The sequence below is a fragment of the Tyto alba genome, unplaced genomic scaffold, assembly GCF_018691265.1.
Source record: "Tyto alba isolate M040663 unplaced genomic scaffold, T.alba_DEE_v4.0 Super-Scaffold_44, whole genome shotgun sequence".
NCBI classification, from domain to species: domain Eukaryota; kingdom Metazoa; phylum Chordata; class Aves; order Strigiformes; family Tytonidae; genus Tyto; species Tyto alba.
Window position 1 is genome coordinate 12,660,779 of NW_024881320.1, and position 26,893 is coordinate 12,687,671.

The 26,893-nt window shown below is 46.8% G+C and overlaps 2 protein-coding genes and 2 non-coding genes across 8 annotated transcripts; 3 read left to right on the forward strand and 1 right to left on the reverse strand.

Annotated features, from left to right (window-relative positions):
- The first annotated feature begins 492 nt into the window (after positions 1–492).
- On the forward strand, positions 493–3,230 carry PLA2G1B (phospholipase A2 group IB). Of its 2 annotated transcripts, none has more exons than XM_033001459.1 (4): positions 493–633; positions 1,416–1,575; positions 2,313–2,440; positions 3,024–3,230. In XM_033001459.1, exons 2-4 carry the CDS (start codon positions 1,469–1,471, stop codon positions 3,143–3,145), a joined length of 357 nt encoding a protein of 118 aa, XP_032857350.1. In that variant the 5' UTR covers positions 493–633; positions 1,416–1,468; the 3' UTR covers positions 3,146–3,230. The 2 variants fall into 2 exon arrangements, with proteins under 2 accessions (XP_032857350.1, XP_032857349.1); XM_033001458.1 differs by lacking the exon at positions 493–633 and adding an exon at positions 1,276–1,344.
- A 3,156-nt stretch (positions 3,231–6,386) lies between these two features.
- Positions 6,387–19,900, reverse strand: SIRT4 (sirtuin 4). 4 transcript variants are annotated; one of them, XM_033001476.2, is made up of 5 exons: positions 19,597–19,775; positions 16,672–17,228; positions 15,752–16,046; positions 14,398–14,600; positions 6,387–10,834 (listed from the first exon to the last, which is right to left on the reverse strand). In XM_033001476.2, exons 1-4 carry the CDS (start codon positions 19,630–19,632, stop codon positions 14,436–14,438), a joined length of 1,053 nt encoding a protein of 350 aa, XP_032857367.1. In that variant the 5' UTR covers positions 19,633–19,775; the 3' UTR covers positions 6,387–10,834; positions 14,398–14,435. The 4 variants fall into 4 exon arrangements, with proteins under 4 accessions (XP_032857367.1, XP_032857366.1, XP_032857368.1 ...); XM_033001475.2 differs by lacking the exon at positions 6,387–10,834 and adding an exon at positions 13,047–13,949; XM_033001477.2 differs by lacking the exons at positions 6,387–10,834; positions 19,597–19,775 and adding exons at positions 13,048–13,949; positions 19,848–19,900.
- Positions 19,901–21,722: 1,822 nt separating this feature from the next.
- LOC116963781 lies at positions 21,723–21,863 on the forward strand. The gene has a single exon (XR_004408385.2). It is a non-coding gene; the product is annotated as a U4 spliceosomal RNA (small nuclear RNA).
- Positions 21,864–22,312: 449 nt separating this feature from the next.
- LOC122154713 lies at positions 22,313–22,453 on the forward strand. The gene has a single exon (XR_006166762.1). It is a non-coding gene; the product is annotated as a U4 spliceosomal RNA (small nuclear RNA).
- Positions 22,454–26,893: the final 4,440 nt, after the last annotated feature.

Below are 26,893 nucleotides of genomic sequence, written 5' to 3' on the forward strand. Positions count from 1 at the left end.
ATCAGCCTTTACTGTTTGTTCAATGTTCTATTGGGGCACGAGAGTCCTGAACCTGTAACTCAGCATTTGTTTGGCTTTAGGTAACCTGAGAGAGAGAATCAGAGAGCTTGTGAGAGATCAAAAAGGTTGGAATGGTTCTGGTTATTCAACAGCATGTCTAGCTTTAACTAGATGTCCTATGGATATGCCAACATCCTGTGGATACCGTGGGCACCCAGGCATAGTTTCAGACCCTATGAGGGGGAAGATGTCCTCATCGCCCCTTACAGAAACATGCATTTGAACCTACTGAAGGGTGGTTTCCTGAATAAGCACTCTGGTATATTAGGCTGTTGCGGAAAGATGGGGTTTGCCTCTTCCTCTGCTCTTAAAGATTGAAGGCTTGTTTGGTGCTTTAGAAATAAATGCAGACTCTATCAAGTGAGCTGTCTAGGACATCTGAGTATGACAGTAGTATTTTGCACTTACCCTTGGCTGACTCCAGGAAGCTTTTTCTTACCCATTTGTTAATCTTCTTTCAAGGTTCCTAACTTGCCTCATGCCTTGGCATAGAGAACCCAAGGGCCTAACTGGGTTCTGCATTGGCGCTGAAGAAAGAGAAACCGCTGTCTCTGAGCTACTGAAGTCTGCTGTGTATGTTGAAATTTCTAAACCCAGTTAATTTCCAGCATAACTCCCTTAAGGCCATGTGAAAACAGACACTATTCCTTGCTTAAACCAGATACAGAGGCTTTCTAGGTTGCTTGGCTCCTGTTTCTTGCCTAGTAGTAGCTCCTTCTCTATGGTTTCAAAGTAAAAAACATCTTGAATTTTTTTCAGTTCAGCTCACGCCAAATGGTCATTTGGGGTGAGCGGGTGAGCTGTACCTTATTCTCTGAATTAGGCCAGGACAATCAATGGAGAGATACAGCATTAATGGCAAGTTGGATACCATAAAAAGAGGATGCCAGTATTAGTAGGATGGTTATTATATGCCAGCAATTCCCAACATAACTACTACACTGCTACTATTTTTCGGTAGAGCATTCTTAAAAATGACCAGATCTTTCAGGCTGGCTTCTAGTAGTTGCACTGAAATAATATAATACCAAGAGTCTAGAGAGCAAATATTTGCCTTCCTGGCTTTCATAGATTTAACTCCACTGGCCTTCAACTGGTCACGTCACAATCTGCTGCCCACAGCCTCCGATGGAAGAAGTCTGCATTTAGTAACATAAATACTGGCTTGTTTATCTCATACCCATGTCAAGGTGAGCTTGTCGTATAAAGAGGCGCCTTTAGCACCAATCTCTCTGTCAATTCCTCTGAGAATGAAGTCCCTGGCCCTGCTTTTCCTGCTGTCTGGTGTGTAGGTGGCACTCGTCCTCCCGGCTGGTAACACCATACCTAACTCTAACCTTTGTGTCTCTCCTCAGTGGGTGCAGCCAGCGCTGATCTCTCATCCCGGGCCGTGTGGGAGCTTCGCAGCATGATCAAATGCACCATCCCGAGCAGCCGTCCTCTGCTGGAATTTTCTGACTACGGCTGCTACTGTGGCTTGGGAGGCAGCGGGACTCCAGTGGATGAGCTTGACAGGTTTATAAGACTCCACTTTTACAAACCTCTTTCCTTGCTTGTGCTTTCACGGTTCTGCATGCCAGCTTAGTCTCAGCTGGCCCTGCCTATAAATGTTCACAAAACTCTCTGGCTGCTGTGAATGAAGCTTTCTCTCAAAGACCGATTCAAGGAAATAAAGGATGTGTAGTATCACACCTTGATGCCTTATTACTAAGATAAAATATAATCCCAACAACTATTTTCTCTTCTGTGGCAGCTGCACTGCACTCATTCCAGCAATTTTTTTTGCAGCAGTGCTGTGCCAGCAGCCCGGACACAGCTCTGTGCACACTGCCCAGTGCAGGACCACCAACACGTGTGGGGCTGAGCTACAAAATGCTAAGAAGTGCTTTGGGCAGTTTAGAGCTCACACAAGTCTGATAGCCAAGACTCAGTGAATTGTGTCAGCTGTTAGCTCCTCAGCTGGCGGACACTGACGGGGCGCAAGGGGTAAGTGCTGGCTTTTGCTTTCCCTGTGCCCAGTAGACGACTGTGAAGATGCTCCAGTAAGTAGACATGTGCCAGACACCTCTTGGACCATCAGCAGGCAGAACTGTGCCCCTTTGAGGTCCTTCGTGTCTGCCTTCTTATCACTGGGTATCTTTTTTTTTTTGTTCAGTGCCTTGTCAAAGCAATATTAGCATATTTACATGTCTTACGGGCCAGCTGAGTTTGCATTTATGCTATTTTCTGATCTTTTCTTCCTTATTTCCCAGGTGCTGTCAAGTACATGACGACTGCTACACACAGGCAAATAAACTAAAATCATGCAGATTCCTCTTGGACAACCCCTACACAAAGTTGTACAGCTTCAGCTGCTCCGGCGGGCAGATTACATGTAACAGTACGTCCACTTCCACATCACTCCACTTCAGACGTTACTGCACTCTCATCCGGAGCATGGGGCTGCACTCCACTCCGTGCTTCGGTTGCAGGAAGGCGCAGTGCAAGCCCCTGGCAGGGGGGCTGGTTAGAAACAGGCACCTCACACGGGCATCACAGTGAATATTATCCATACAGCACACAATTTAAAGCTTATGAAGATGTGTGGTACTGCAGTATGTTAGGAAGCCTGTCCCCTCTTCAAGGGACTGAGTCCCTGTAATGGCAGTATTTAAGGAATCAGCATTTGAACAGGCACATTACACAGCTTCTGCCTGACATCTCTAATGCAATAGTGGAGCTTTTAGGGGGCTCTGGAGCAGAGATAAATAGCAGGTAGGATGGCAAATAGAAATGCAGAGGAAGGAAGAAGCAAGGACACTGCTGGGCCAGAGCACCCAACTTTGGGGTCAGAGGGTTAGCGGGGTGAAGAATGTACAGCCTCAAAACGACGGCAGCAGCGAAACGGCTGCACCCCGGCCCGAGCTGCAGCCACCCCCGGCGAAGGGGCTGCGGGCTCTGACCGCTCCTGTTCTCTCCCCCAGGCAAGAACAACGAATGCGCGATGTTCGTCTGCAACTGCGACCGCGCCGCTGCCATGTGCTTCGCCAGGGCGCCCTACAACCCCGAGCACAGCAAGCTGGACACCAAGAAACACTGCAGATAGCCCCCCCCACCCCTCTTCCTCCTCCTCCTCCCCAGAGCCGCAGCAGGCCGGCGGCGGCCGGTCACCAATAAACGCCTGGCACAAACCGCTGCCTTCCCGCGCCGCGCTGAGGGGAACGGCGGGCGGGGGGGCGGTAAGGGAGGGCCCCACCCCCTCCGCCGACGGTCCGTCGTTCCGCGCTCTTGGATTGGCCCCGCGGAAGGGGCGGGGCCGCGGGCAGGCGCGCGCCGCGGGGCAGCCACGCCCCTCCCCTCAGGTACCGGCGGCGGGCGCGAGGCGGCTGCGTCCCGCTCCCCGCGGGGGCTCCTCAGGGCGGCCCCGCCCGTTGGCTGCAGCGCAGCGGCCCCGCTTGCGGGTGCGTGAGGGGCTTGAGCCGTTTGTGCAGCTGCTGAATGTCCTGAGACCCTGTGTGTGCTCACGGCGAGGGGGGCCTTCCCCTGCCTGGCGCTGTTCCCGGTCAGGGACTGCAGAGAAAGAGGTGATGTCGGCCTGGAAGTCAGGAGAGGGCGGGGAGCCCCTCTGAGGGACAGTATCTGCCTCAGTTTTACGGCCCTGGCGAGTCAAAGCTTCCACCCAGACTTGCTATCGCGCTGCAGGAGCTTTCGGGAGGGTGTTGGCGAGCTCCTGTGGCAGCGGCTGCTTATGCCCCTGTTTGCTGCCAGGGCAGGAGGAATGCCCCGGTTCATCACCAGAAAATAGCTCTCGCCTCCGCCAGCCAGAGGAGAACATACAGCCTGCCCTGTAGTCTTTGATCAGGTACACAATGGAGAACAGGGTTGAGTTTCACGAGTATCACCTCTGTATATCATTTTGCAAGGTGATTTCCTTAGAGGACTTTGAGGAGCAATTGACGTACACTCAGCAATGCCTGCACGAACTGTACTGGAGCGCGGAGCAGAATCCAAGGATCTGCAAGAGAGCTCTGAGGAAACAGAAACAGATGGAGAAGGAAGAAGGTGGCTTGGTATCTTATTTGAAGGTACTTGCAATGCATTCATAGTGAAGGTCACTGGATCTGTGAGGGTATCAGGACGATAATGAGATAGGATGCTGAATTGCATTTTGTTCTTTTTAAAAAAAAAAAAAATAAAAATAAAACACAGAGTGTATGTGTCTCAGCCAGATACCCCATCTTAAGGCAGGCTGAGTCCTAATTTTGTACTAGTTTGTTACTTATTTTTCCTTGGATGTTTGCGTACATGAATTTTCTGGAAACATTGAGCTCTTGGGGTCCTCCACAGAAATCCTGAAGATCCTGCATGCACTCCCATCGTATGGATAAGATGAATCATTCCTAGGGCTGGAAGTGCAAGATGAGGTCTCCTGTCTTCACACAGTAGTTTTCATTATGAAATTACTGTTTGTAGAGCAGTAAAGGTCCTAACTAAATGTAAATGTTACTGAAATCCTTTTGTAGTGATAAATGATAAATCCCATCATAAAAAGGTAAAATACCATCATTGTTTAGAAGAAACGCTGTACTTTTGAACTATATCTTCAAAAGCAGGGAAAAGAGCTAGGGTGCAGTTCAAAGCATTTCAGAAACTGTTAGTGTAAATTTTCCCCATAGTAGGAACTCTCTAGGTTTGAGACGAGTACTACATCTACTTCTGGCATCCAGCATTTGGGGCATGCTAACATTCCCTAGATAAACTCAGTGGATAGATGAAGGCACCAAGTCATTCTCTATCTGTCTTGCTCCATACAGATTTTTATAAGCCTGCACTTATGTTTGGTCCCCTGATTATGCTGCTCATTTATATGCTGCTTGGGAGGTACAAAAGACCTAACAGTGAATTTAAACAGCCCCCTGAGCGAGCCTATATGGAGGGGATCTTCCCACACAAGGTGGTGGTAGGGCCTAATAAACAGCACTGGTGGGGAGGCTGAAGGGGTTGTGCAAAGTTGCTCTTCAGGACTTGGAGGAACGCTGTGGAAAGAGCAGCCCAGTGATTGCTTGAACTGACTTACTGCCAGCTTATGGGGAGTACAAAGAGTATTTGAAGATCTTCAGACATGCTGGTCTGTATTTCTGTTCCAAAACCAGAAACAGAGTACCTGAAATATAAGGTATCCTGTTCTCAGTGAGAGTGGGAGCTCTGAAGCTCTATACCACACTGCAGCCATTGCAGCTGGTGTATGAGATGCTGGAGGGATGGTGGCTCTGTGGGCTTATGTTGCAGAATTGAAGTCTCAGCATCTTATCTTTCTTTTCTCTATTGTTGTTTTCTAGGCCAAGATTTTTCAGGCTCTGCAGGATAAGCTGAATTATTCTAATGCCATATTATATGGGCACTGCAGAGATGAAAGAGATGAGACTCCAGCTGAGATGAGACATGCAGAGAGCAAACAACTATGCTCATGGTAATGACCATTTTTCAGTTTCCTTTTGGACCTGGAGACCAATACTAGACACTTCTTGGACTGTTGCTCTTCCTCTCAGGCTCAGCTTTTCTTCTTCTCTGCCACTGTCTACTTGGTGATGCAGAAGGGAGAAAGTGCAGAATGTGGTAACTGGGTATCTTTCCTTGGTGGGAAGGGTGAGGACAGGGGATTGCACACAGAATTGCAGATATTGTCTATATCTGGAACAGTGGTTTTAAATCCCAGCTGGCTTGACTCTGCCTTTCACCTTCCTAAAGCAGTTTTCTTCCTGATCATTCAGGAAAGATCTCAGGGAGAACAGTGATACTGTTTATCTACCATCTCTTTCATGATTTTTCTCAGTGGGCCTGAGAATACCTTACAAAAAGGCACAGGCCACAGTATTCTGTCTATTACATTATGGAAAACAGATGCAGAGAGGTGAAGTGGCTTTCTGAATGTCACAGTGTGACTTCTGGATTGATCAAAAGATTGAAAATTCACTCTGGTCTCATCCTTCCAAGCCTAGTGCCCTGTCCCCTGGGCAACACTACCAAAGTTTTCCTCTTTGATTTGAATCTGCTGTGCACCTGTTGGCTATCCTGTTGCCTCTGGGGCTCACTGTCCCAGAAAACAAGAGGCATAAAGAATATGCATCTTTTGGCGTAGGAATGTCTGTTAGAATAGACAGGGGAACATTTCTGAGTAATTAATATCCAGCATTTCGAAAGTGCCTTTTACTTTCAGGGTGTTCCACAAACAAGATACAAAAAACAACACATCCAGTGAAGGGTATTGCAAACTATTCCCATTTAATTGAAAATATTATTTTGACTTTCTTTTCAGAGTGAGAATTGACTGCTGTTAAAGTCAGTATCAAAACTCTCTTAAGTGAGGAGAGGAACTGAGGTCCCTATTTGATATTTGCTGCTCTGGCTCCAAGCTGAATGCCTGATTTTTGGTTACCAGGCCATATAGTGGGTATATATAGGTCTGTACAGAAGTTAGACAGTTGCTGCTATTCAGCACTGACTGTTCCTGCAGTTTGGTGTCACTGGGGGCAAGGCCCTTACAGAGCAATAAATCAGATCCTGTGTGGTTCGTGTGCCAGCTGTTGCAGAGCTGTGTTTCTCTGATTCTCTCTCCTCTCTACGGACTGTTGAAGGTCTCTCCCCGCTCCCCCGGCTGGCCCAGCTCCTGCGGTGTTTGTCATTGGCCTGCAGCTCCTTGGACACCACCCCTCTGCCCCAATGTGAGGAACCGTGCTTCTTACTCTGTGTCCACAACACCAAAAACCTCCTGTAGTCCACCAAGCTGTAGTTTGGGAATAGCCAACCCTGCGAGACACAGAGAAGTCTGCGATGTGCAGAAATCCTGCACAGCCAGTCTCTCTGCTCTGCTGGTGTCAAGGGAAATAACCAGCTATTAAAGAGAGCATTCCACAAACTCAGACATGCGTTGGGCCTGCTGGTGGGATGCTGTGGTTCTTGCTGTTGGTGTAAGAATGGGGAGTCATATATGTCGTAAGTCACCCTCTCTTACCCTATATTATTGTGGAGGGTGGTCCTTGGAAGGACAGAGATAGGCTTTATGGAGATCTGAACAAGGCTCAGAAAACTTTTTTTTCCACAGAAATTTTGAGATACCAGTGACTGTTCGTTAAGGACTGGAACACAAAAACTTTACCCAGCTTGTCTCTCTGGCATTTTCAGTGACTTTCGGGACTGTATTAGACTGTTCACATCTACTAAAACATGCCCTGCAGAACTTGCTCCCAGAGCCAGACGCTGGTTTGCCTCCTGGAGGGCAAAGAGCATGTTCAATACCTCTGTATACTAATACGGTGCTTCTGCTGTGGCTGTTTGTACAGCAGTTACTTGTAGTACAGAGGAGAGCATGCAGGTTATCCTAGCTTAATAGGCAGGAGAAGAGTTTTTAAGAGAACTGAACATAGGGGGAGAGACTTACAAGAGAGGGAGCAGAGGTGATGTTTTGCAATGGTATGGACAAGGACAGGTCCTGAACCTGACTTCCTAGACGTGAGGGCTTGCTGAGGAAATGATCAGATGCTCAGCAGTCTGTGCCCTGGTGAGCTGAACTGCATACTTCTCTTTAGAAAGAAGCTAAATGTGCAGTTGATTTAATTGCTCTGTTGTGCATCCTTACCTCCTTGAACTGCTGTTGTCTCTTGGCAGTGAGGATGAGGTGAACTCGTAGGCTATTTGTTCCCTGTGCTTTAGCCTGCAATAGCACATTCGTCCTTCACCCCATATCTGCATGGGGGAGGTGGGTAAAAGGCTGCCAAGAGAAACTTCTGCTCTGTTCCCCGATACACCAGGCAGTCGTGTTGCTGCAGCGACTAGTAGGGCAACTACTGCTGACTCCAGTTCTTCTGCATCCCAATAGAATGTGCCATAAAAGGAGGGCAAGGCCTTTTCTGACCATTATGGGTAGCTATACCTTCTTCCCTATAAAGTGGTTGAGATGATTCATCTACTAAATGCTGCATGCAAGCACTGTCTTGTTTTTGAAACTGCGAAGTAGTGGTATTGTGAATTGGTAAACAGGCTAAGGGTATTTAGTAGAATACTTCAGCAGAGGGTTAAGGGTAATTGGACAAGCTGGAGAGGGAAAGGCCCTGTGGTGTGATTGTGTTCTGGTCACTGGAGGGTACTGGTGGGAACAGTGGTTCAATCCACACTTTTCTGAAATGCCCCTTCTGCTTTGGTTGTTGCTCCCAAATGCTTCTTGCCCTGGGAACTGCCAGTGTGGATTGCAGAAGGAGCTCAGGGAAAGTGCCAGAAAGGTGGATGGTGTTCTGTGGTCTTTTTTGAAGGTATTACCCCAGATCAATGGTTTTGCTGCTGGATACAGTATTGTATGTCCCTCTCTTTTACCACCACTTGAGCAGAAACCACTTGCTGCAGCTGCAGGTTTCTATAGGGGAATCACACTTGCTTTGCAAGACATCTGGTTTATCTTCCATTTTGCAGGGCATCACTAAAACTTATTTCCTGGATTTTTGGGTGTGGTTTTGATGAGCCATGAGCTCCATGTTTTATCACCCCCTTTAAAACAAGCTTTCCTCTTTGATCAGCTCTTCACAGCTCCAGATTTCCCTCTGATTGAAAGAGCCAGTCACCATAAATCTGGCAGAGCTTTAGGAATTGTCTTTCAACCCATTTGGCTGCGTGCAATGCAATAAATGAAGGTTATTATTCCCCTTCATGCTAAGCCATGAAAACTCATCAAAAAGCATTTGCTTCTTGTCTCAGCTCCAATGCTGTTTTCCCCAAGCAACAAAGGGACTCATCTTAGTGAGAAGCTAGCCTTAATCCCACTTGTGTGATAGCCTTAATTTCCCGAGGATCCTCTAGCTTTCCTTACCTGTAGGCACAGCTTCTTTATTGTAGTAGGTGCACAGAGAGATGAGGAGCATTACTGCAGCCATGGTCAGTTCTATGCAGAGACACAGGAGTTGACTGTTCAACGCAATTAAGTTCTGTCATGACAAGTGCTAAACAGGGGAGGGTGTAATTTGATTTCTGTCATATGCCACCTGCTTGAGTGAGAAGCCAAGCACTGCAGCCCTCCCACCAGCAGCAGTTTGTGTCAGACTATGAACTCCAGGGCACAGATTGACTTGTTGCAGATAGTCAGGCTTTAGAAATACAGAGTCCAGTTGGATTGTCTTCTCCTTGGCCCTTACCAGTGTGAAGATGTGGGATCACACTGGAAATCTGCATGCAGCATGTGTCTTAATTTTTCTATATGTTTATTTTTTTTGCAAGAGTCTTCTGATAAAGGAATAGCAGATTGTCCCAGAAATTCTCTTTTATTAGCAAAAAGGCACTATTTCTGATTTGCATGTGCTGAAGCTGCATATGTTGTCTGGGTCTTGGCAAGGACAAGCATCACTTAGGTCATTTGCTCAAAACTGCTTGCCTGTAGTGTGTAAAAGTCACAGCTCTATATTGTGAGGCCCTCTAACATAAAATGCTTTTTCCTTTTTTTCCCCTCCCTCTTATTTTTAGCCTTAGTAATTGTTATCTACTTGCCTAATTGTTCTGTCAGAGTGAGTGGGTATGAATTTCTTATTGTCCATCTGTGTACCTTGCATGATTTCTTGTATCTATCAGGACTTGGGTGCATAGGTCACAGCGCACTCAGCTGTGCATCCCTTGTTGGGGACCCCTGCAGTTAGAAAAGCTCACAGAACTGATACTATAGGAGGAAAAGTATTAATGGGCTCCTTTGTGGTATTATTCCAAACACATCATCCATCTCTCTCTTTTAAGGCTCCAACCATACAAATCAAAGCTGTTTAACAGCCCATGTACCAGAATTTCCTGTCCCTACAGAAAGCAAGCATCAGCCAGGAGGAATCTGGCATCTGAAAGATATTTTCACAGTATCTATCAGTGATGAAAATGGCCAGACCAGTAGGACTGGAGCAGCAAAATCCTCCCTCCTTTACTTTCTCACCACTATTATCTTTTCTATAAGCTAACCCCACAATTGCTAAGGCCAAGTTAATTCAGATCGCAAAATGCCTGCACTGAGACACAGTAGAGAGTGGCTGGATGTAGGGATAAGAAACTCTTGACTTCAGATATTTGTCTGAGACCCTCCTCATTCCTTTCCCATCGTCTCTAAAGATCCTCCTAGCACTGTTGATTTCAGTTGCTGTTTACCTGGGGCTGCCCTAGGACAGGTTATGTGAGAGGAAGTCTCCATCTGTCCTGCCCAAGCCCCAGGTTTTGAATGAATTAATTGAGGAAAACAGTAAGTTGGCACTGGTTTGAAATAGTTTTGTTTTTTTTTTTCCCTCCTCATAGCTGCAAAGACTGGGAAAGGCTGACATCAAAGGCAGTCATGGGAGAAGCATCGCATTCTGGAAGGTAGATTCAGTCATTTTCACTCCAAGGTTCCTGAACTTCCCAAGTTCCCATGTCCAGGGTCTTCTGTTCTTTTTCAGAAGTCATGAGTAAGTAGGTTTGTCAGTGGGAGCAATCTGACTGTAAGATGTGGGAGGCTGCACTTACTCCATACCCACCAGGCACAAGTCCTCCGGGCCATCTGCAGTCTGTGCTGCCCTCAGTGGAGCACAGTATATGAAATACCTTTCTCAGGCTGCAGGACTTGATTACAAAGTGTGCTTGGAGAGTTTGCCCAGAAACAAAGACAAGCTTTGCCAAATAGGAAGTAGCTTCTATTTGCTTTGGGTAACTCCAACCCCACTTCAGAGGAGCATCAGAAAAATCTTTTGTAAGGTACTCCCAGCTCCTCTATCCAAAGATCAGGAGCTTGTCCTAGTAGGAACAGCTGTAAGAAAAGGGAAGAGGATAAGCCATTGATTCAGCTAATTTCATGGTAAAAACCTGTCCTTGTGCTCATCTGATTTGTGCTCTTGCCACCCATAGTAGGGCAGAGCTACAAGTTCAAGCCCTGATCTAAAATACTGGTGGACTGATCTAACAACAGTGAGCCAGAAAAGGCAGGAGAGGATTGAATCATGTGGAGGATAAGGCTGGCTTAAAGCAGACAAGGTAGATAGAAAGTATCTGTGTTTCCTTCCTGGTAATCGGGGAAGAGAACACTGCTCAGGCTCTGTAGCATTCTTTTCCTATTAGTTTCAGCCAATAACACAAAGACTATCTCCTTTTGTTTAGTCTTTTAGAAACAATATTTCTCCCCCTTTTCTTCCCTTGCAAATTCAGCATAGACTGAGAGAATAAAGCTGAACACTAGATCAGTTCTTTTACTGAGTTTGTTGTTTTCCCACAGCATGGCTAATTCACATCCTACAGTGCTCAACCCTGGAGGTTTCTATAACTCCCTTCAGGCTGGTAACTACATCAGTAAGCTGAGAAACAAAAACTTCTCAGGACAGGTCTTTGCTAGCTACCTGCAATGACATAGTTATCATCTGATAGCTGTTATCTCTCTGCGTTGCATCTTCCCACACAAATAGTCCCCAAGGAGTGACAGGGGAATGTGTCAATCAGCATTAGTGATGCAGATCTGGCTTTTGGTGTAGGAACTTCAGGCTTCCTCTGGCATTTCTCAGTTGAGCAACCTTCTCAGTGATGTCTTGGGGAACATGTTAAGAGGTGAAGTGCTTTGATCCTGCTCTAAAAGAAGTGAATTTTAGTAGTTCTGGATCAGCTTATCAGGAAAAAACAACTCCTTCATCTCAGCATCATATATTCCTTGTATATACGCTCATTAACATATAGTAATAAACCATGCACAGGAAATTCACTGTAGTGTTCATTTACTGTAAATCATTGTCCTAGTGACTTAAAAGTATGTAGTGTAATCAGTGGTGGAGGGTTAGGATAACATGACTCATTATTAGTGATACTGAAGAGACACCCTGACTCCTCTCCCACAGGCTCTGCTGCTGAACTGAGGAAGAGGCAGGGGTAGATGTGCGAGGTTAGTTACCTGTCACACTGCTAATGCCAAGCCCTTACTGGAAATATTTTATTGTTTTAGACTTCCTGACAATGCTCCCACACCTTCTCAACATGCTGGCTCTACTGGCACTAAACCTGCAGCCTCTGTTTTTAACACACTTATGTCATGCAAGTTTCACAATGGTGCGGAAGATGACATGGACGGTGAGAAACCCAGCCCTGGTTCCTCTGCTAAAGAGGCATAAATGTCTCTTCTTACGTGGAAAAACCTATGTGAATTAACACTCTGTGCAAGCTCCCTGGCTGTGTGTGGAGACTCTGCCATGACTTAGCAATGATTTCTGCAAAAGCTCTGGTTAGCAGGACAGCTGTACTATGCTAAAGATGGAGTGACATGTGTGTCTTCACTACCAAACAGCGGATCCCTAACTTGCTGGAAATTGGAATCTCCATTAAACGAGAACAGAATGCCAGTAGGGATCCTGAATTTATCTCACTTGGCTTCTAAGTGAAGCCATCTCACCTCTGACCCGTAACAGCCAAATCTTGAAACACATTAAATATCTTAATTCCGTCTACCTTCTGCAGAAATTGTGTGCCTAAGTATCCCTTAGATTCTGTGGTTTACTTGCTCCTGCCTGGCATGGATTTGAAACAGCAACAAAGCAAATAAGAACTTTGCATCACATGGTCAGTTGTCCTTGCTTTGCTACTTGACCTTTTAGCAGATGACTCTGGCATCCTTGCTTCCAACTGCTTGTTACAGTTCTTGTCAAAATATTAATACAGGACGTGTTATGTGGAGAGTAAGACTGAGGCATTTGGAAGACCCCAACAATTAATTCTCACAAATAATAGTGAGAAGGGGAGCGGTAGATTGATGCAGAAGGTCGGGTCAAAAAATTTAGTGTTCTAGTCTGGGTAAGATTCTGTCTTTTACTCCATAAATGGTTTAATATGGCTTATGTTACCACCCTAAGGATCAACAAAAAATGGTTACTCAGTAGTGATGGATCTCCTGTTAGGAGTGTGGAAAATTACATCTATTAATAGCTTGAGATTACCTCCTGAGGGAGACCTATTGTACAGATTTAATTGTATTTCTCTCTTAATTCATCAGCTGTTAGTAATTACATCCTGCATTTTTGCAAAGGAGAAAATGAATCTAAACTGGTTATTGAGACTGTACTTAAAATAAATCATAGGAAGGAGAGGAAATTACAATGCAAATAGTATCAATCTTGTAAACAATTTTAATTCATGACTTAGCTATTCATTAATTAAATAACATCTTCAAAAAATGTATTCTGGAAAATGTAGCAGCCACACTGAAAGCAGTGCCGGTCACATTAGCTTAAACTAACTCCTCTGGCATCTCAACAATATATAATTTTTAAAGGGTTCAGATAGTAAGCAGTTTAGCTTGTCAACTGACAGTTGAGAGAAATGCTGACTTCCCTTCCTTGCTGGAAGACGTCAGCCTTATAGTCTGTGCTTTCAAATAATCTCTTACAAGAGCAGTATTCTTGTCAGCTTCTATTTTGAACCTTTTTTTTTTTCCTTAAAAAATGACAACTGCAGTTCGTCTTGCCTCCTTTTCCTCTTTGCACACTCCACAGTTGCCCACTAGTGGCATTGGATATGCCAGCAAATACTGTGGTTTTCCACATTGCCTTCCTGTGCTACAGCCTCGAGTTACTCGGCCAAAATCCCTGTCCCTCATTCTTCTCTGGGGACAGTTATAAGAAAGGTATTTTGTTCTCAGATATACTAGTCTGATTATCTTGTCCCAGTGAACGAGAAGAAAAGGCAGTGTTCACAATGGCAAGGTAAGGCAGAAAAGTACTTTTTTCATCATCATCCTGTTTCCCGGTAAGTGGAGATGGTTTCAATGGAGAAAACTGGCCAGCTTGACATGTGCGAGGCTTGCTGCCCTCTCCTGGTGTCATCAATGGCCAAGCACTGGATCTAACGGCTGCCTCTTAGATTGAGGTTTTCAGTTTTTGAGATGACAAGTGCTGCAGGAGCAGAGGGAAGAAGCTGCTTTATAGATGGAATTGATTATTTTAAACAGCAGTGTTTTGATTAGGATTATCTGGATCAATTAACCCAGGCACAGCTTTTGAATTGTCAGTTGCAAAGGCAACAGTGTTGATCAGGTTCTCTGAACCTGCAGATGATCCCCTGTAGTTTTTGGATTGTGACAAATGGATTGGAACTCAACACTGCAAAGTTTTCTGTCTACTCTTGCCCAATTTTCTGGGTGCATTAGCACTTAGTATGCTTTTTGTTTATGATCATGGGAAACAGTATCGTGGCCCATCAGAGCATACTAGTTACAGATGAAAAGTTACAGCCACATTTTGGTGCACATTGTGGGAACATATTTTTAGTCAGCGTATCTCAACATTTGCTGGGAACCCATCTTCTTACCCTGTAAGGTGACTGACCAGGGAAGGTACTCACCTTGTAGAAATAATTTTACTCCTGTTAGCTCCTGAAACTCAGCTTGTTGGGTCATGTGCAACAATCAAAGGCAGCAGCTCTCCACAGCGGGAATTCAGTTTTAAGGATGCAAAGTGATCTACCCTTGTGGGCCCAATGTTAAGGATAGCAATTGGCAGCTGCTTCTCTCGGGCAGCGAGAGCAAACCTGTAACCAGAGTATACCTGCAGGAATACCAGAAGACAAAGTTACGGGCAGCTTAGGCAAAAGAAGAGCTACAGAAAGGAGTTAGGAAAGTAAAATAGTTGCTGTTGGCAGTGGGAAAAGGGGATGTATGTACATGCTGTGTTAGGCAACTGTACTGAATTCAGGTAGGAAATTTCTTTATTCAGGAGTGCACAGAAAAGAACACCTTTTAACCTCTGTCAGTGAAAGATTTTGCAGTTTCATAGAAACTGAAACTTCATAGTACATTGAAGGAAAATGCCCTTGTCTTTTAGTAAATCTCTGCAGCAGTTTTTATTAGTTATCATAGGTAATTAAATGCTTCTACTTTGATGGTTCTCACATGGCCCAGCTTAGGTAGTACAAGAATGAACCTAAGGCATTTCAATCATTCATATACAAAGGATTATAAGCTTAATAAGTGCAAGCTCAAGGAATTTGTCTCCAGTATCCTGAAGCCAAGAGAATCACAATCAGGCAGCCTTGGTTTTATCTCATTCTGGGAGGTGTTAGAGTAGGGGTTTTTTCAATGTAATTGAACTTGTTCCTGGCAAAATTTCTCTTATACAAACTCTATTCCAAAAGCTTCCATGGGTTAAACAACAGGGGTTTCTACACTTCTTTATAGATAAGAGGCTAATGGAGAAGACACATTGTGATACAAAGGAAAATCCTAAGCAGCAAGCACAGATATTTCTGCTCTCTTATTGAGAATTTAATTGGGAATTAGAGGCACTAAAATCTGGTATTTCACAGAGTGTGACGTGAGGCCTAGAAAGCTGCCACGGGCTAAAAAATTCAAGGTAAAAAAAATGTAGGATGGTAATTTCTGCAGGACTAAATTGTATCTGGTATCTTGGCTTTATGGGCAATTGTGAACCTACAAGGTACTGATGGAGGAGGTAGCAGAGAGGTCTGAATGGAGTTATTTGTAGCAGCATGAAGTAGACTGGCAACAGAGTGACAAGGAAGCCCAAACAGGCCAACTGTGAAGCCAGATTCCAACCACAGTAAAAATAAAATACGGGGAAGCTCTAGAGGGGCTGTTCTGATGCACAGGCAATTAGTACTCCTAAATTGTGGACCAGGGATTGTTGCAGGCAAAGTAGCACAGAAACAGGAATGCAGTGTGAGAGGAAGACACACTTACCTGCATAGAGGATCCTGCCACCAGCATGGCGTCTGATTCTGCCAGGCGCTGGTGCACAAAATTCACTTTTTCCCGTCTCACCGTGTCTCCAAAGAATGTCACGTCAGGCTTCAGGATTCCACCACATTTATGGCAGGCTGGGACTTGGAAATTACGCACTTGCTCATTAGTCAGGAAGACATCCCCATCTGGAGCCACACCAAATGCTTCAGCTTTCCAGGTAGGATTCAGAGCTTCAAAGTGCTCCTGAAGCTCAGAGCGCAAGATTTGGTCTCCACAGGCCAGGCAGAAAACCCTGAAATTCAGAGCAAAGTCTTAATGGAGGGTTTCATGTCAGCTGAAGTCTGTAACTTGTTACTTAGAAGGCCTGGAAGGTCTGTCACCACTATCCACATTTATTTACCAAATAGTACATGTCAAGGAGCTGTCTTTCTACCTCGTGATTGTTGCTTTGTAGGAATGCTCTGGAGGAAATGCTTTGAAACCCCCCCCCCCCCCCCCCCCCCCAGTTCAGGCTGTGCTTTTTCATCTGGAAACTTTAGGTCATCAGTCAGGCTGTGGTGGCCCTTCTCCAGTCCTCTCATCCTGTGCATCGCTGGCACTATCCACTCCGCTAGCCCTGGATAATACTTGCATCCCTCAGGATCCCCTTGTCCTCTTCACTGAGAGGACATTTGCTGAAGCAAGGAAAGGGGAAATTCTGACTGATGCAGGCTCCAAGGGAAACGATGCAAATAATGCTCAAAAAAAATAGAGTGGTGTTCATGTTTCTTAAATACTGTGCTGTGAGCAGCACCGTTCTGTGATCTTTTTCTCCACCCCAGCCCAACACCACATTTGAGTATGTAATCTCCAGGAACATAGCATCGACATTTTGCCTCCTTTCTCAGCAGCTAACACTGCACCTGCTTGTCACTCACCCTGAACGACAGACCGGAGGATTAACCACCCTTCCTCTGCCAACAGAGTACCTGTGTGTGCAGCCGTGCAACTCTGTCATGCGCTGGCTCCCGGCTTTGGTGTGAAGGGCATCCACGTTCTGGGTCACCAGCCAGTGCAGCTTCCCCAGCTTCTCCCAGTCTCTTAGTACCAGGTGTGCTGTGTTTGGCTGGTGGGAGGAGAACTGGGGCCAGCCCACAAAGTTCCTTGCCCAGTACCGCTGCCGGGCACTGGCGCTACGAATGAACTCAGCATGTTGTATGGGCCGTCTGTCTGTCCTGGCGTAGAGCCCGACACCTTCAGAGCGGTAATCTGGGATCCCCGATTCAGTTGAGATTCCAGCTCCAGTCATCACAAACAGCCTCTTGGAGTTAGAAACAAAGTGCTGCAGCTGCTCTACCTTCGTGGGATCTGGGGGAAGACAGGCTGGCACGAAAGCCAAGTTTGGAAAGGTTCTGGATACAGAATGGGATCTGAAATGATGGAACCTGATGGCTCTCCAAACTCCAGACAACTTCCTGGCAGAGAACATGTTCAGCTAAAAGCCAAGAAAAGAACACATGGCAGGTGAAAGAAAGCAAAGAGCACGTCCTTAATTCAGTTTTTTTGGGATTCTCTGGAAAATTATGCTGATAAGTATTCTTTGCTCTTTTGTCTTTTTAATAAAGAAACACACATTATTTTGGAAGTGTTAACTAAAGCCCACTGTCTGAGGGCAACATTTGTATGTCCCTTTGACAGAGAGCAACACTGAGGACTGCTCAAGGTAGAGGAACAAAGCTAGCACCCCTGACTTGCAAGATTCTTGCTCTTCTATCCTGGTGTAAAGTATGACTGCCTAAGAGGACTTGTAAAGAGCCTAGAAAGACCTGAGCATGCAAAGTTTTTCCCAAGTACGTGCAACAGGGCAGAGAAGAAATTGCAGGAAAGCCAAGTCCCCCACCCCAGAGGCACTGGCCGGCTGGTTCCTCCTCAGAAGAGACCCTTGCTCTGCTTTCTTTAACATTCTGCCTGGTGCAAATCAGTCCTTTCTATTTATCCCATCCTTTGCACATGTTGTGGGAAGGGAGAGAAAAACAACCTTGAAATGTTCCTTTTTCAAGACAAAGACCTTCACTGAAGTTACTCTTAGGTTTTTTTATAGTAGTCTTGTGCAGAACAGGCCTTGAAATGGGGCAGCAGATAATTAGGACACTGTCTAAATGCCTCTGGCACCTCCTTCTTTGTGGGTGCCACCTCCCCAGAGTCAGTGGAGAGCTGGAGGGGTACTGCTTTGCTTCTCCAGCAGGAGCAGGGGGCTTTGCTGAGAGGAGGGATCACCCGAATGTAGGGGTGGGCAGAAACAACTGCCAAGCAGGTAGGAATGGGAGGGATATTCTGCTTTCAGGGAGGAACGGCATGCCCTCTTGGGGACAGGCAGGATGGCTTTGCTGACAAATAGCCTGGAATTGTGTGCAGGACCTGTTACTACAGGAATGCATTGGTTCGGACATTGATTTTGTTTGGTCTTTCTAGCAGTCTGCAGTTCACCTTTCTCCATTTCATTATTTTAAAACTATTTTTTTCTGTGCCTCTCTATGGTTTTGCATACAAAGTACAAAAAGTTTTGAAAGAAACAGTACTGAGAATTGACTGTCTCGCATTTCTCCTTCCCACCATCTCCCTTAGCAAGGGCACTTGTATGAGATCTGGAAGATGGAGGAAGGGCTTTACTGATAAAAAGAGATGATCTCTAAAGAGTGATTGCAACAGGCCCCAGATAGTCTGGTGCTTAAAGCTTGCTTGGTAACGTGGATGCAGATTCATGCCCACTCACACTTCTGCCCTCACCATCACAAATTACTGAGAGGACACGTGAGGGCCTGTGTCACAGGGGGAGTTCTGAGCCGGCTGGAGCAGATCTCTTTCAGGTGTTACAGGCAGTGGCTGGAAGGAGGGCTCTGTGCAGCTTGCTGGCTGTCAAATGGTTAAAGCACGGGAGTACTTTCATAAATGCTGCCTACAGGAAACTTGTGGTGCCTGTGAGGTCTGTGGCAGCTCTGAGGAAGTCAGAGGCCTTCAGGTGGTGAGCTGGCACTAATTACTTTTGATGACTTGTGCTTCAGTGCCTGGATGGTGTTTAGATTCCTGCTCAATTTAAACTGCTTTGTCTCAAGTCCCCAGTCCCCCTCAAGTAGCAATTCTTAGAGTAAATGGAGCAATATTTAAATACATTTAAAGTTTGAGTGTTCAGCTCTAAGTATCATGATATTAAATTGAAGGTAGTGGCAAAGTGACAAATCATGACTGATTTGTCTCAGTTCATCTCTAGTTCTCAAGGCTGTGCATCATCATCAGTTGAATTATAGGGAAGACTGGACTTCCTCCACAGTCTAAATTACTTTTTAAATCTAAGCAGTGGATTCTGTTTGCAGTGATTTTTGTGTTGTTTTGTTGTTTAGCAGGAGCCGTGTTGAGCATTCCCTCTGAAGAAATGTAATTTTCCATATGAATTAATTAGAAGGGACAAAATCTCCCAATAAACTGTAATTTGCTTTGAGAATAACTTCTATCATGACTCTTCCCAAAAGCTGTTTAGCCAGTTTGACAGTATTTAAATTGTTTTAACTGATGAAAAGTCTCCATTCCTGTCCCTTATCAAAAGATCTCTCAGAAGGAAATGTTCTGAGGGGGAATGAAAAGGAGATATAATATGGGTTGGCCTCAAGAGAGAGAAAGCAAGGGGTACACCCAGCAGCAAAAATAACAGATACATTTGAGAGCTGCTGTGGAGTGTAGGACCGCACAGGGGAGAAACTTAACAAGGACAGAGTATTTATTGTGAAATGCAAAGCTGCTTTTAAAATTAAAGTGCGTAGATTGAAAAATAACTATGATACATAATAAGTGAAACTCTTTAAGCGTACCTGTCGAGATCCGAGCCTAGAGTTTGTTTTTACCATGCATCCAAGATGTTCCACAGGAAGAAATCTGACAATTTCAAGGTAGAAGGTTTCCACAAATGGTTATAGGCCAGAAATGCTGAGGGACAGCCACATCACACGAGTCTCTTTTGCTGTAATGGTGATGGGTGGGGGCACGAAGGGGGGCCCGTAACAGCCGAACCGAACACACTGAGCGAAATAAGTGATATGGTGAGTAATGCTTGAAAACTTACCTTTCATAATGCTGCCGTGCCCGAGCGCGGAAGAAGAGGGCTGGCCTGCCCGGAGAGGGGCTCTGGGAAATGTAGTTCACGAAGAAATTAAGCCCTAAGCACAAAGACTACAATTCCCATGCTTCAAAAAAGAAAAAAAATCCGAGAGCCTGACACCTGATAAACCCAAGCTGAGAGCGCTGAGCTTCATAGCTGCTGTCAAGGAACCATTCAAGAAGAAAATCAGATTTGATCTGATACAAGTGCAACTAATAGCTTTGATAAAATGCAGTGTAGATGCTTATAAAAGCACGCATTTTCTTTTCACTGATACTAACAGGTTTTAGATTTAATTTATGACTAAACAAATAATGGAGGAAAAATCCACTGAAGGCTGTTAAATACATCTCTTCTAGCTCATGAATTCCCTAGGATGGAAATTGTTGGAGGCTATGAGAGTACGTTGGGTGGATGTGTTTGACCTGTTCTGGTACCTACTCTTGGTCCCAGAGAGATGGACCTGGCTGGCAGTCCTGATGTTCATAGTTAAGCCCATTTGGGATGTCAGGAAAAAAGGTTTGGGAGATGGGTGTGGAAGAGGCCTGTAGCAACGAGGATGGGTGAATAATGAAAATCTGGTCTGTTGTGCTGCGGTTAATGCATCCAGACAAAACCCATAAGGTCAGCAGGGGACAAGTGATCTCTGTTTGGCTTTCAGAGGAGACATGGATGAAAAATGAGAGGTCACTTGTTCCTTTGACCGGGCTGGACCTCTCCCAGGGTATTGTTAGACACCCTAAACCACTTCAGGATTAAATTTCTTACCACCAAAGGGCTCGTTCCGGCCGTGTGGCTCACCAGCTCTGCGCTGGGCTCAGTCTGTCGGTTGCCTTGCCCATTACAGTCTTGTTGGAGGTGGCTGCTGCCGGCTTGGCGAGCTGACGCAGCGCAACCTGGCAGCGGCAGAAGGGGAACAGGGGTGCTGGGCCGGAGGGACCACCTCTCCACGGGAATTTGCTGGTGGATCAGGGCAACCCATCTTTGCAGAACCTCACCAACTGCTCCCACGCCTCAGCGTCTCTCTTAGGAAGAAGAAATAATTAGGAGGAGGTCCAGACTGCTGCATGTTGGCAGCTCATGTTTGACACACAATGGGCTGCTTCTAATAATTTGGACTGCTGTTCAAATGCATTCTCCAAATAGCTCTTGCTAATCAGTTCAAAACATTGCAGGAATTTTTAATCCATTTTTTTTTTGCCTCTTCAGTTATGTCAAAGCCCAGACAAGCCAGAGCCTGTATATAGCAGCGCGTAGCGTTGCAATGTGGAGGAAGAAGCGCACTGTGGTTGCGGGGTGCCAGCACTGCCTGCCCCGCCGCCCCGTGCCCGCGCAGCTGAGGGGCACGGCTCCCCTTTTGGCCAATTTCGGGAGTTTTCAGTGACTGTTAGTGCACGGTTTTAAAGAGTTTACACCTGTTTTCACATCCTTGGGTGGCGATTTGGCTTCGGTGCCAGCGGGGTGAGGAGGGCAGCCCGAGCCCGGCAAAGCCCGTTTCATCCCCGGGGCGGGACACGCTGCCTCCCTGGGTGAAAACCGTTGCTTTTTGGCCAATTCCCCCGCCCCGGCTGGGGCCGGCGGCGACGGGGCAGCCCCTTCCCCGCCGCTCATTACCATAGCGCCCTCCCGGCACCCCTCGCGGCCCCGCCGCAGCGCCGCCCGGCCTCCCTTCCCCGGTAACCGGCCCCCCCCTCCCCGCACGCCCCTAGCGGGAGCGCGGGTTTGCGCGGGGGGCGCGCGGCGGCGCGGGCTGGCGGGGCGCGCGGCGACGCGCCGGCGCGCTCTGACCGGAGCGGCGGGGCGGCGGCGGGGGGGGGCGGGAGGGCGCGGGCATGCGTTAGCTTTGCGCAGTGGCAGTATCGTAGCCTGTGAGGTTAATCCGAGGCGCGATTATTGCTAGTTGAAAACTTTTCCCAATACCCCGCCATGACGACTTGAAATATAGTCGGCATTGGCAATTTTTGAGAGCCTCTTCGGAGGCTGCGTTTTATGTGGTTAAAAAGAGAAACGGAGAAAAAAAGGGAGTGGGGGGCGACTGAGGTGCCTCGGAACGAGCCGGTGTTACCCCACTCCTGGGGTCCCCAGGCTGGGGATCACCGGCCCGGGGGTCCCTGGGCTAGGTGCCCGTGGGGTGGCCTGGCGTCGCGCGGAGGTGGTGGCGAGCCCCTCGTTCCAACGGCGAGCTGCCCGCCCTGACGTCACGCCTACTTTGCATACGCCTTCCCAGCAAGCTTCGCTGCAGTCCCGCCGCGCGGAACGGAGCGGGTCAAAAACGGGGTGCCACGCTCCCGGAGGCGGCGCGGGGGGCTCGGCACGGGCGGGGAGCGCTGCCGGGGGAGAGTGGGGGGGGTTCCGGGGGGCGCCGTGGCTCGCCCCGAGCTGGGCGGTAGCCCCGGGGCGAGGGGCGGTGGCGGCGGAGGGTTGGGGGCAGCTTTGCGCAGTGGCAGTATCGTAGCCAATGAGGTTAATCCGAGGCGCGATTATTGCTAATTGAAAACTTTTCCCAATACCCCGCCATGACGACTTGAAATATAGTCGGCATTGGCAATTTTTGACAGTCTCTACGGAGACTGAGTTTTGGTGTGAAAAATAGAGGTTTTCGGAGTACTTGAGCGAGTGAGCTAATTTCCCTCGGAGCGGGGGGCTGGCGCTGTGATTGTGGCCCGTATCGTAGAGGTTTATTATGAAGAGATACAAGGGCTTTTGTTTTCTCCCGACGCCGCCAGTGCCTGCTCCTGCCAAAAACATGGTTTAATAAAGTGAGGGCGCGTTTACATAAAAAGCACGGCTCTTGCCTTTTTTCTTTCAAAGCTGCTGAGGGAGGAATGGGTCCGTGAAAATGGATGTGGAGGGGCTGGGGTGCTGGAGAAGCGTTGCTCGTGTCCTTGCTCGTGTAGCTCTGGCTGAGGAGGATCCCTTTGGGGGGACGACCTCGTAGAAGGTAATTTAGGCAGGGAGCGAGGAGAGGGCTGATGTTTTGGGAGCAAATCAGGGGGAATGAAAGACTGACTCGTGCTTGACTGGGTCCAGAAGTGCTCCAAAACCTCCTAGGGAACAGCTTTCAGTGCACACTACCATAACCTCCATTTTGTGTGGATTTGTTAATGTATATCCACTGGCATCACTTGCTTAAAAAAGGAAAAAAAAAAAAGGCTCCTTATTGTCAAAGAAATCACAAACCTTTACTCTGGAAAAAGTAGATGATGAGTTTGGTGTAAAATTCTATTATATAAATAAACCCCATCCATTTCTAATTTGCAGCTGTTGTCTTATTTAATATTTAAGTAAACCCTGTGGAAGGAAACTAGTGGCCACTGCACACCAGCTCCCTGAATCTCCGCCGGAGCTGGAAGCAGCTGCCCTCTGTCACTTTGTGTGAATTAGATGCAGTTTATGCTGCTGACAGGTTACCTCTGAAGTTCTCTGTATTCTTGTGTGTGCCATCTGGATGCTCCTACCCTGCTGGTAAGACCCAGAGCCTGGCAGGTGTTTAAACTATAACTAGGCGGAGTGGAAAACTTAGCAGTGAACATAAATGTTCCCTCTTTATCAGGTTTATTTGTAGCATTCAGCCATGCTGGGGTATTATACACAACAGTGACCAAAGAGTGACAATGAAATGTCATAGATTGCATTTGCCTCCCCATTTGCACATCATTGCCAGCAATATAAATTTGAAATCAAAACCTGAAGCGTAGAGATGCCATTGCCCTCTGGCAGAATAAGCCTCACTGGTAAATACCAAGGGCATAGGTCGTTTACAGTGAGTAATAAACTCCATGTAATCTCTTAATTCGTATAAACTGTGTTGATAAGTATTGGTTTTATCACATGATTGTTTCTCATCTCTTCTGCCAAAACTGTGACAATACACTTGCATGGTGCTTTCATTCTGCATTTCAAAGTCGTGTCCTACATCTTATGCTAGAAACCAAGTTTGTTTGTTTTGCTGTAATAGATCCCTTCAGCTAGTGTGAAGTTGGACCTTGAATGGGGAAGTCGCATGTTGAGATTTACTGCCATTGCCTTAAGCCTGAAGCTCTGCCTGAATTTTTCTTTTATGAATTCATCTGAAGAAAGAGCTACAGTCCCCCTGCATGATGCCCATGTGGTACAGCACAGAGGACACACACTGCAATGAAGTCATTGTCATTGTTCTGCAGTTTTAAGTCACTTTCTGGAAGGGGCACAGGTAAGATCTAAACATGCCTTACAAGTCAGTGTAGCTTCATATCTGTTCTTCTCTGACACAGATTGTCTGCTGTAAATAATGGTGCTTTTCATAGGAGGTATTATGAAATGAGCTTGTATCGCTCCTCTGTTTGGCAGCCAGTCTGAGATTACAGCCCTGAAGGGGACAGTTAATCTGTCCAGTCTCTGCGTGTCAAGTGTGTGGAGGTCAGTGAGTTAAGACACCCTTCTGTGGAGCTGGTCTGTAACTGGTGAATGATGCTTTGACAAGAGGGAAAGATGCCTTGAACAAGTACTCTGAACATTTGGTTGTGTGGAGCCAGGAAGTCCTAAAGTCCAAAATTAGGTTGATAGTGACTCACTATCTGATTTTATTTCCAGCTCCTAGTCCTCTTTCCAATCTGTAAATGGGGGCAATAACTTCTTGGCACACCTTCCTTGAAAGATAAAGATAAGTTGAGTCATAATGTGTCTTAGTCACAGGGCACAACGTAAGAGGAAGCCCTGTGTATTTCTCTGATGCCTTCGTTCCCCATCACTTTCCACCTGGCAGCAGTTACAAGGGATGCAGCTGCTCTCAGCATCACTCCCCATCAGCCCTTCCAGCAGCCGCTGGGCACGCCTTGGTGACACTGCTGTTTGCTGGAGGTGGCCGTGGCTGGGGAACAGCAGCTGCTTCTGTCGGCAGCTGGCAGCTGCTTGAGGACAGTGCTTGAGCAGCAAGCAGGGTTCGGGAGTCAGTGAGAGTTTCAGAGGCAGAGAGCAGGTAGATGGTGAGAAAACAGGGGTTCCAGGCTGTTGGGAAGGAGAGGAGAGAGTGAACATTGGGTGAATTTAGCTTGAGCCCACACCACTGAGCAGTTGTCTTAGCAGCTTGGGTTTTAACCTGCCCTACTCCTTAGGCTGTCATGGGAGAGTTAAAGACTGGAAATTTTAAATAAGAAATGTTAGCATGTGAAGAAAAATTCAGTTATAAACAGCACCCAGCTATGAGGAGTGCAATGAGAATAAGGTTGATTTTAAAAGCCATATTAAAAGGCAGCCCTGCCTTTGCACCTCAGTGACCCTTTCATAGCAGTGCTGAAGCCATAGGCAAAGCTTTAGAGGCAATGACTGTTTTTCTTTTTTTTACACTGAGCAACTTGGACACAACCTATTTCTTGTGGGTGCAACCCTAATTGCTGCTATGACATATTAATTTGAGCCCTGAGACAGAATAGAAACTGCTTTCTTGATTTGCACTCACTTCCAGACTCCCAAAGGACACTGTAGGAAGCTGAAGATAAAAATTGCATACTAGGCTACAATATGAACAGGGCACAGTGGGCACTTTATTTATGCAGAGGTAAAAATACAACCTAAGTCAAGACAGATGTCTGCCACGTGTTTGCTAGAAGAAATATACAGATCCCAGGAAAGGACATGTTTCGGGTGACCTTAGGTCCACTATGCTACCAGTAAATGCTAGTGGTTTACGTTGCTCCACCTGTGGGGAGACATCCTGAAGTCATCATTGTACAGCCTGTGTACAAAACATAGGTTTTCAGAAAATGTAACAGTGCCTTCAAATAATGTTTTAAATTTTGCTCAGGGACCAGCAAGGGAGGTGTCAGGCAAGATCCTTGGCACTGATGGTGAAGCATACGGTGAAAGTCTTTGCTTACATTTGTATAGTACTTAGATCTAGGTAAGGATGCCATTTTCTGAGAAGTCCTGGATTTGGAGTAGAACATGGAATGAATTTCCTGGAGGCTGTTGATTATTCACAAGCATTGGCTGGGGCTAGGGAGGGGATATTTCCATACCCCCCTAGTGATAGTTCTCATTATAGCATGTCTTAACACAGGAAACATGATGACTGTTGAATTGTGCTAGCTGGGGAAACTGGGTGTGTTTGTGCCTAGAGAGTGAAAAATAAAGCATCGGAGATTGCTAGCAGCTGACCTCATGTTCTTGGGTTTTATGAAAATGCAATCCCGTAATCTCAACAACAGGACATGTGCTGTCCAGTTTTGAGAACATTCTCTGACTTGGTAGTAATTTCTTAAGGAAAAATGCTACAAGAGTCATGTTTCCTGGATCTTTAGCTGTTCCCACACTGATAGTTTTCAGTGTATCTCTCATCAGATTAGAAGCTGAACATTTGGGCTGAGCAACTGTTTTTACTGCCATGTCAACTTGGCCGGAGAGGGATGGTAAACACTAGCTCTGATGAGGGTGGAGCTGCTCTGTGGTTCGGGCAAGGCTGAGGACTTTGCTGCGTTGGAGAGTGGTTTGATAGTGGTTTGAAAGGAAAGGCAAGTGGGAAACGGTGGTTCCAAACGCACTATCCCATGATAAATCCAGGAGGGCTGTTACGGTTTCTAAACACAGCAAAGGAAAAGTAGTTGGTGGCTTTCCTTTATGGTGGCAACAGCGTGTGGAAAATTTTCACCGTCAAATTTTTCTTTGGGTAAGGTTTCACCTGCCCAAGATTTCCTGTGGATCGTGTCAATCCTCTCGGGCTCAGAAGCACCCATTTGTTCAAAGGCTTGTGGGGCACAAGGCTGCGGCGTGCGGGGCTCCTCCCGGGCAGCAGCACCCCGGCGCAGCCTGGCACGGCTGGCGCGCCCCTGCGGAGGGTCCTGCTCCTCGGGTGAAGAGGGCAGCGGTGTGGGTTGCGGGTACCGGCTGCCTCGGACGTGCGCGGGGTCGCGGTGCCGCAGCCGGGCAGGCCGTGTCCCGGGGCCGGAGCCCGTCCCGCTGCCGGGCAGGGATCCCCAGCGGGCCCGGGCAGGGAACGCTCCCAGCTCGGGGCCCGCGGAGCCCGAGCGGCCGTT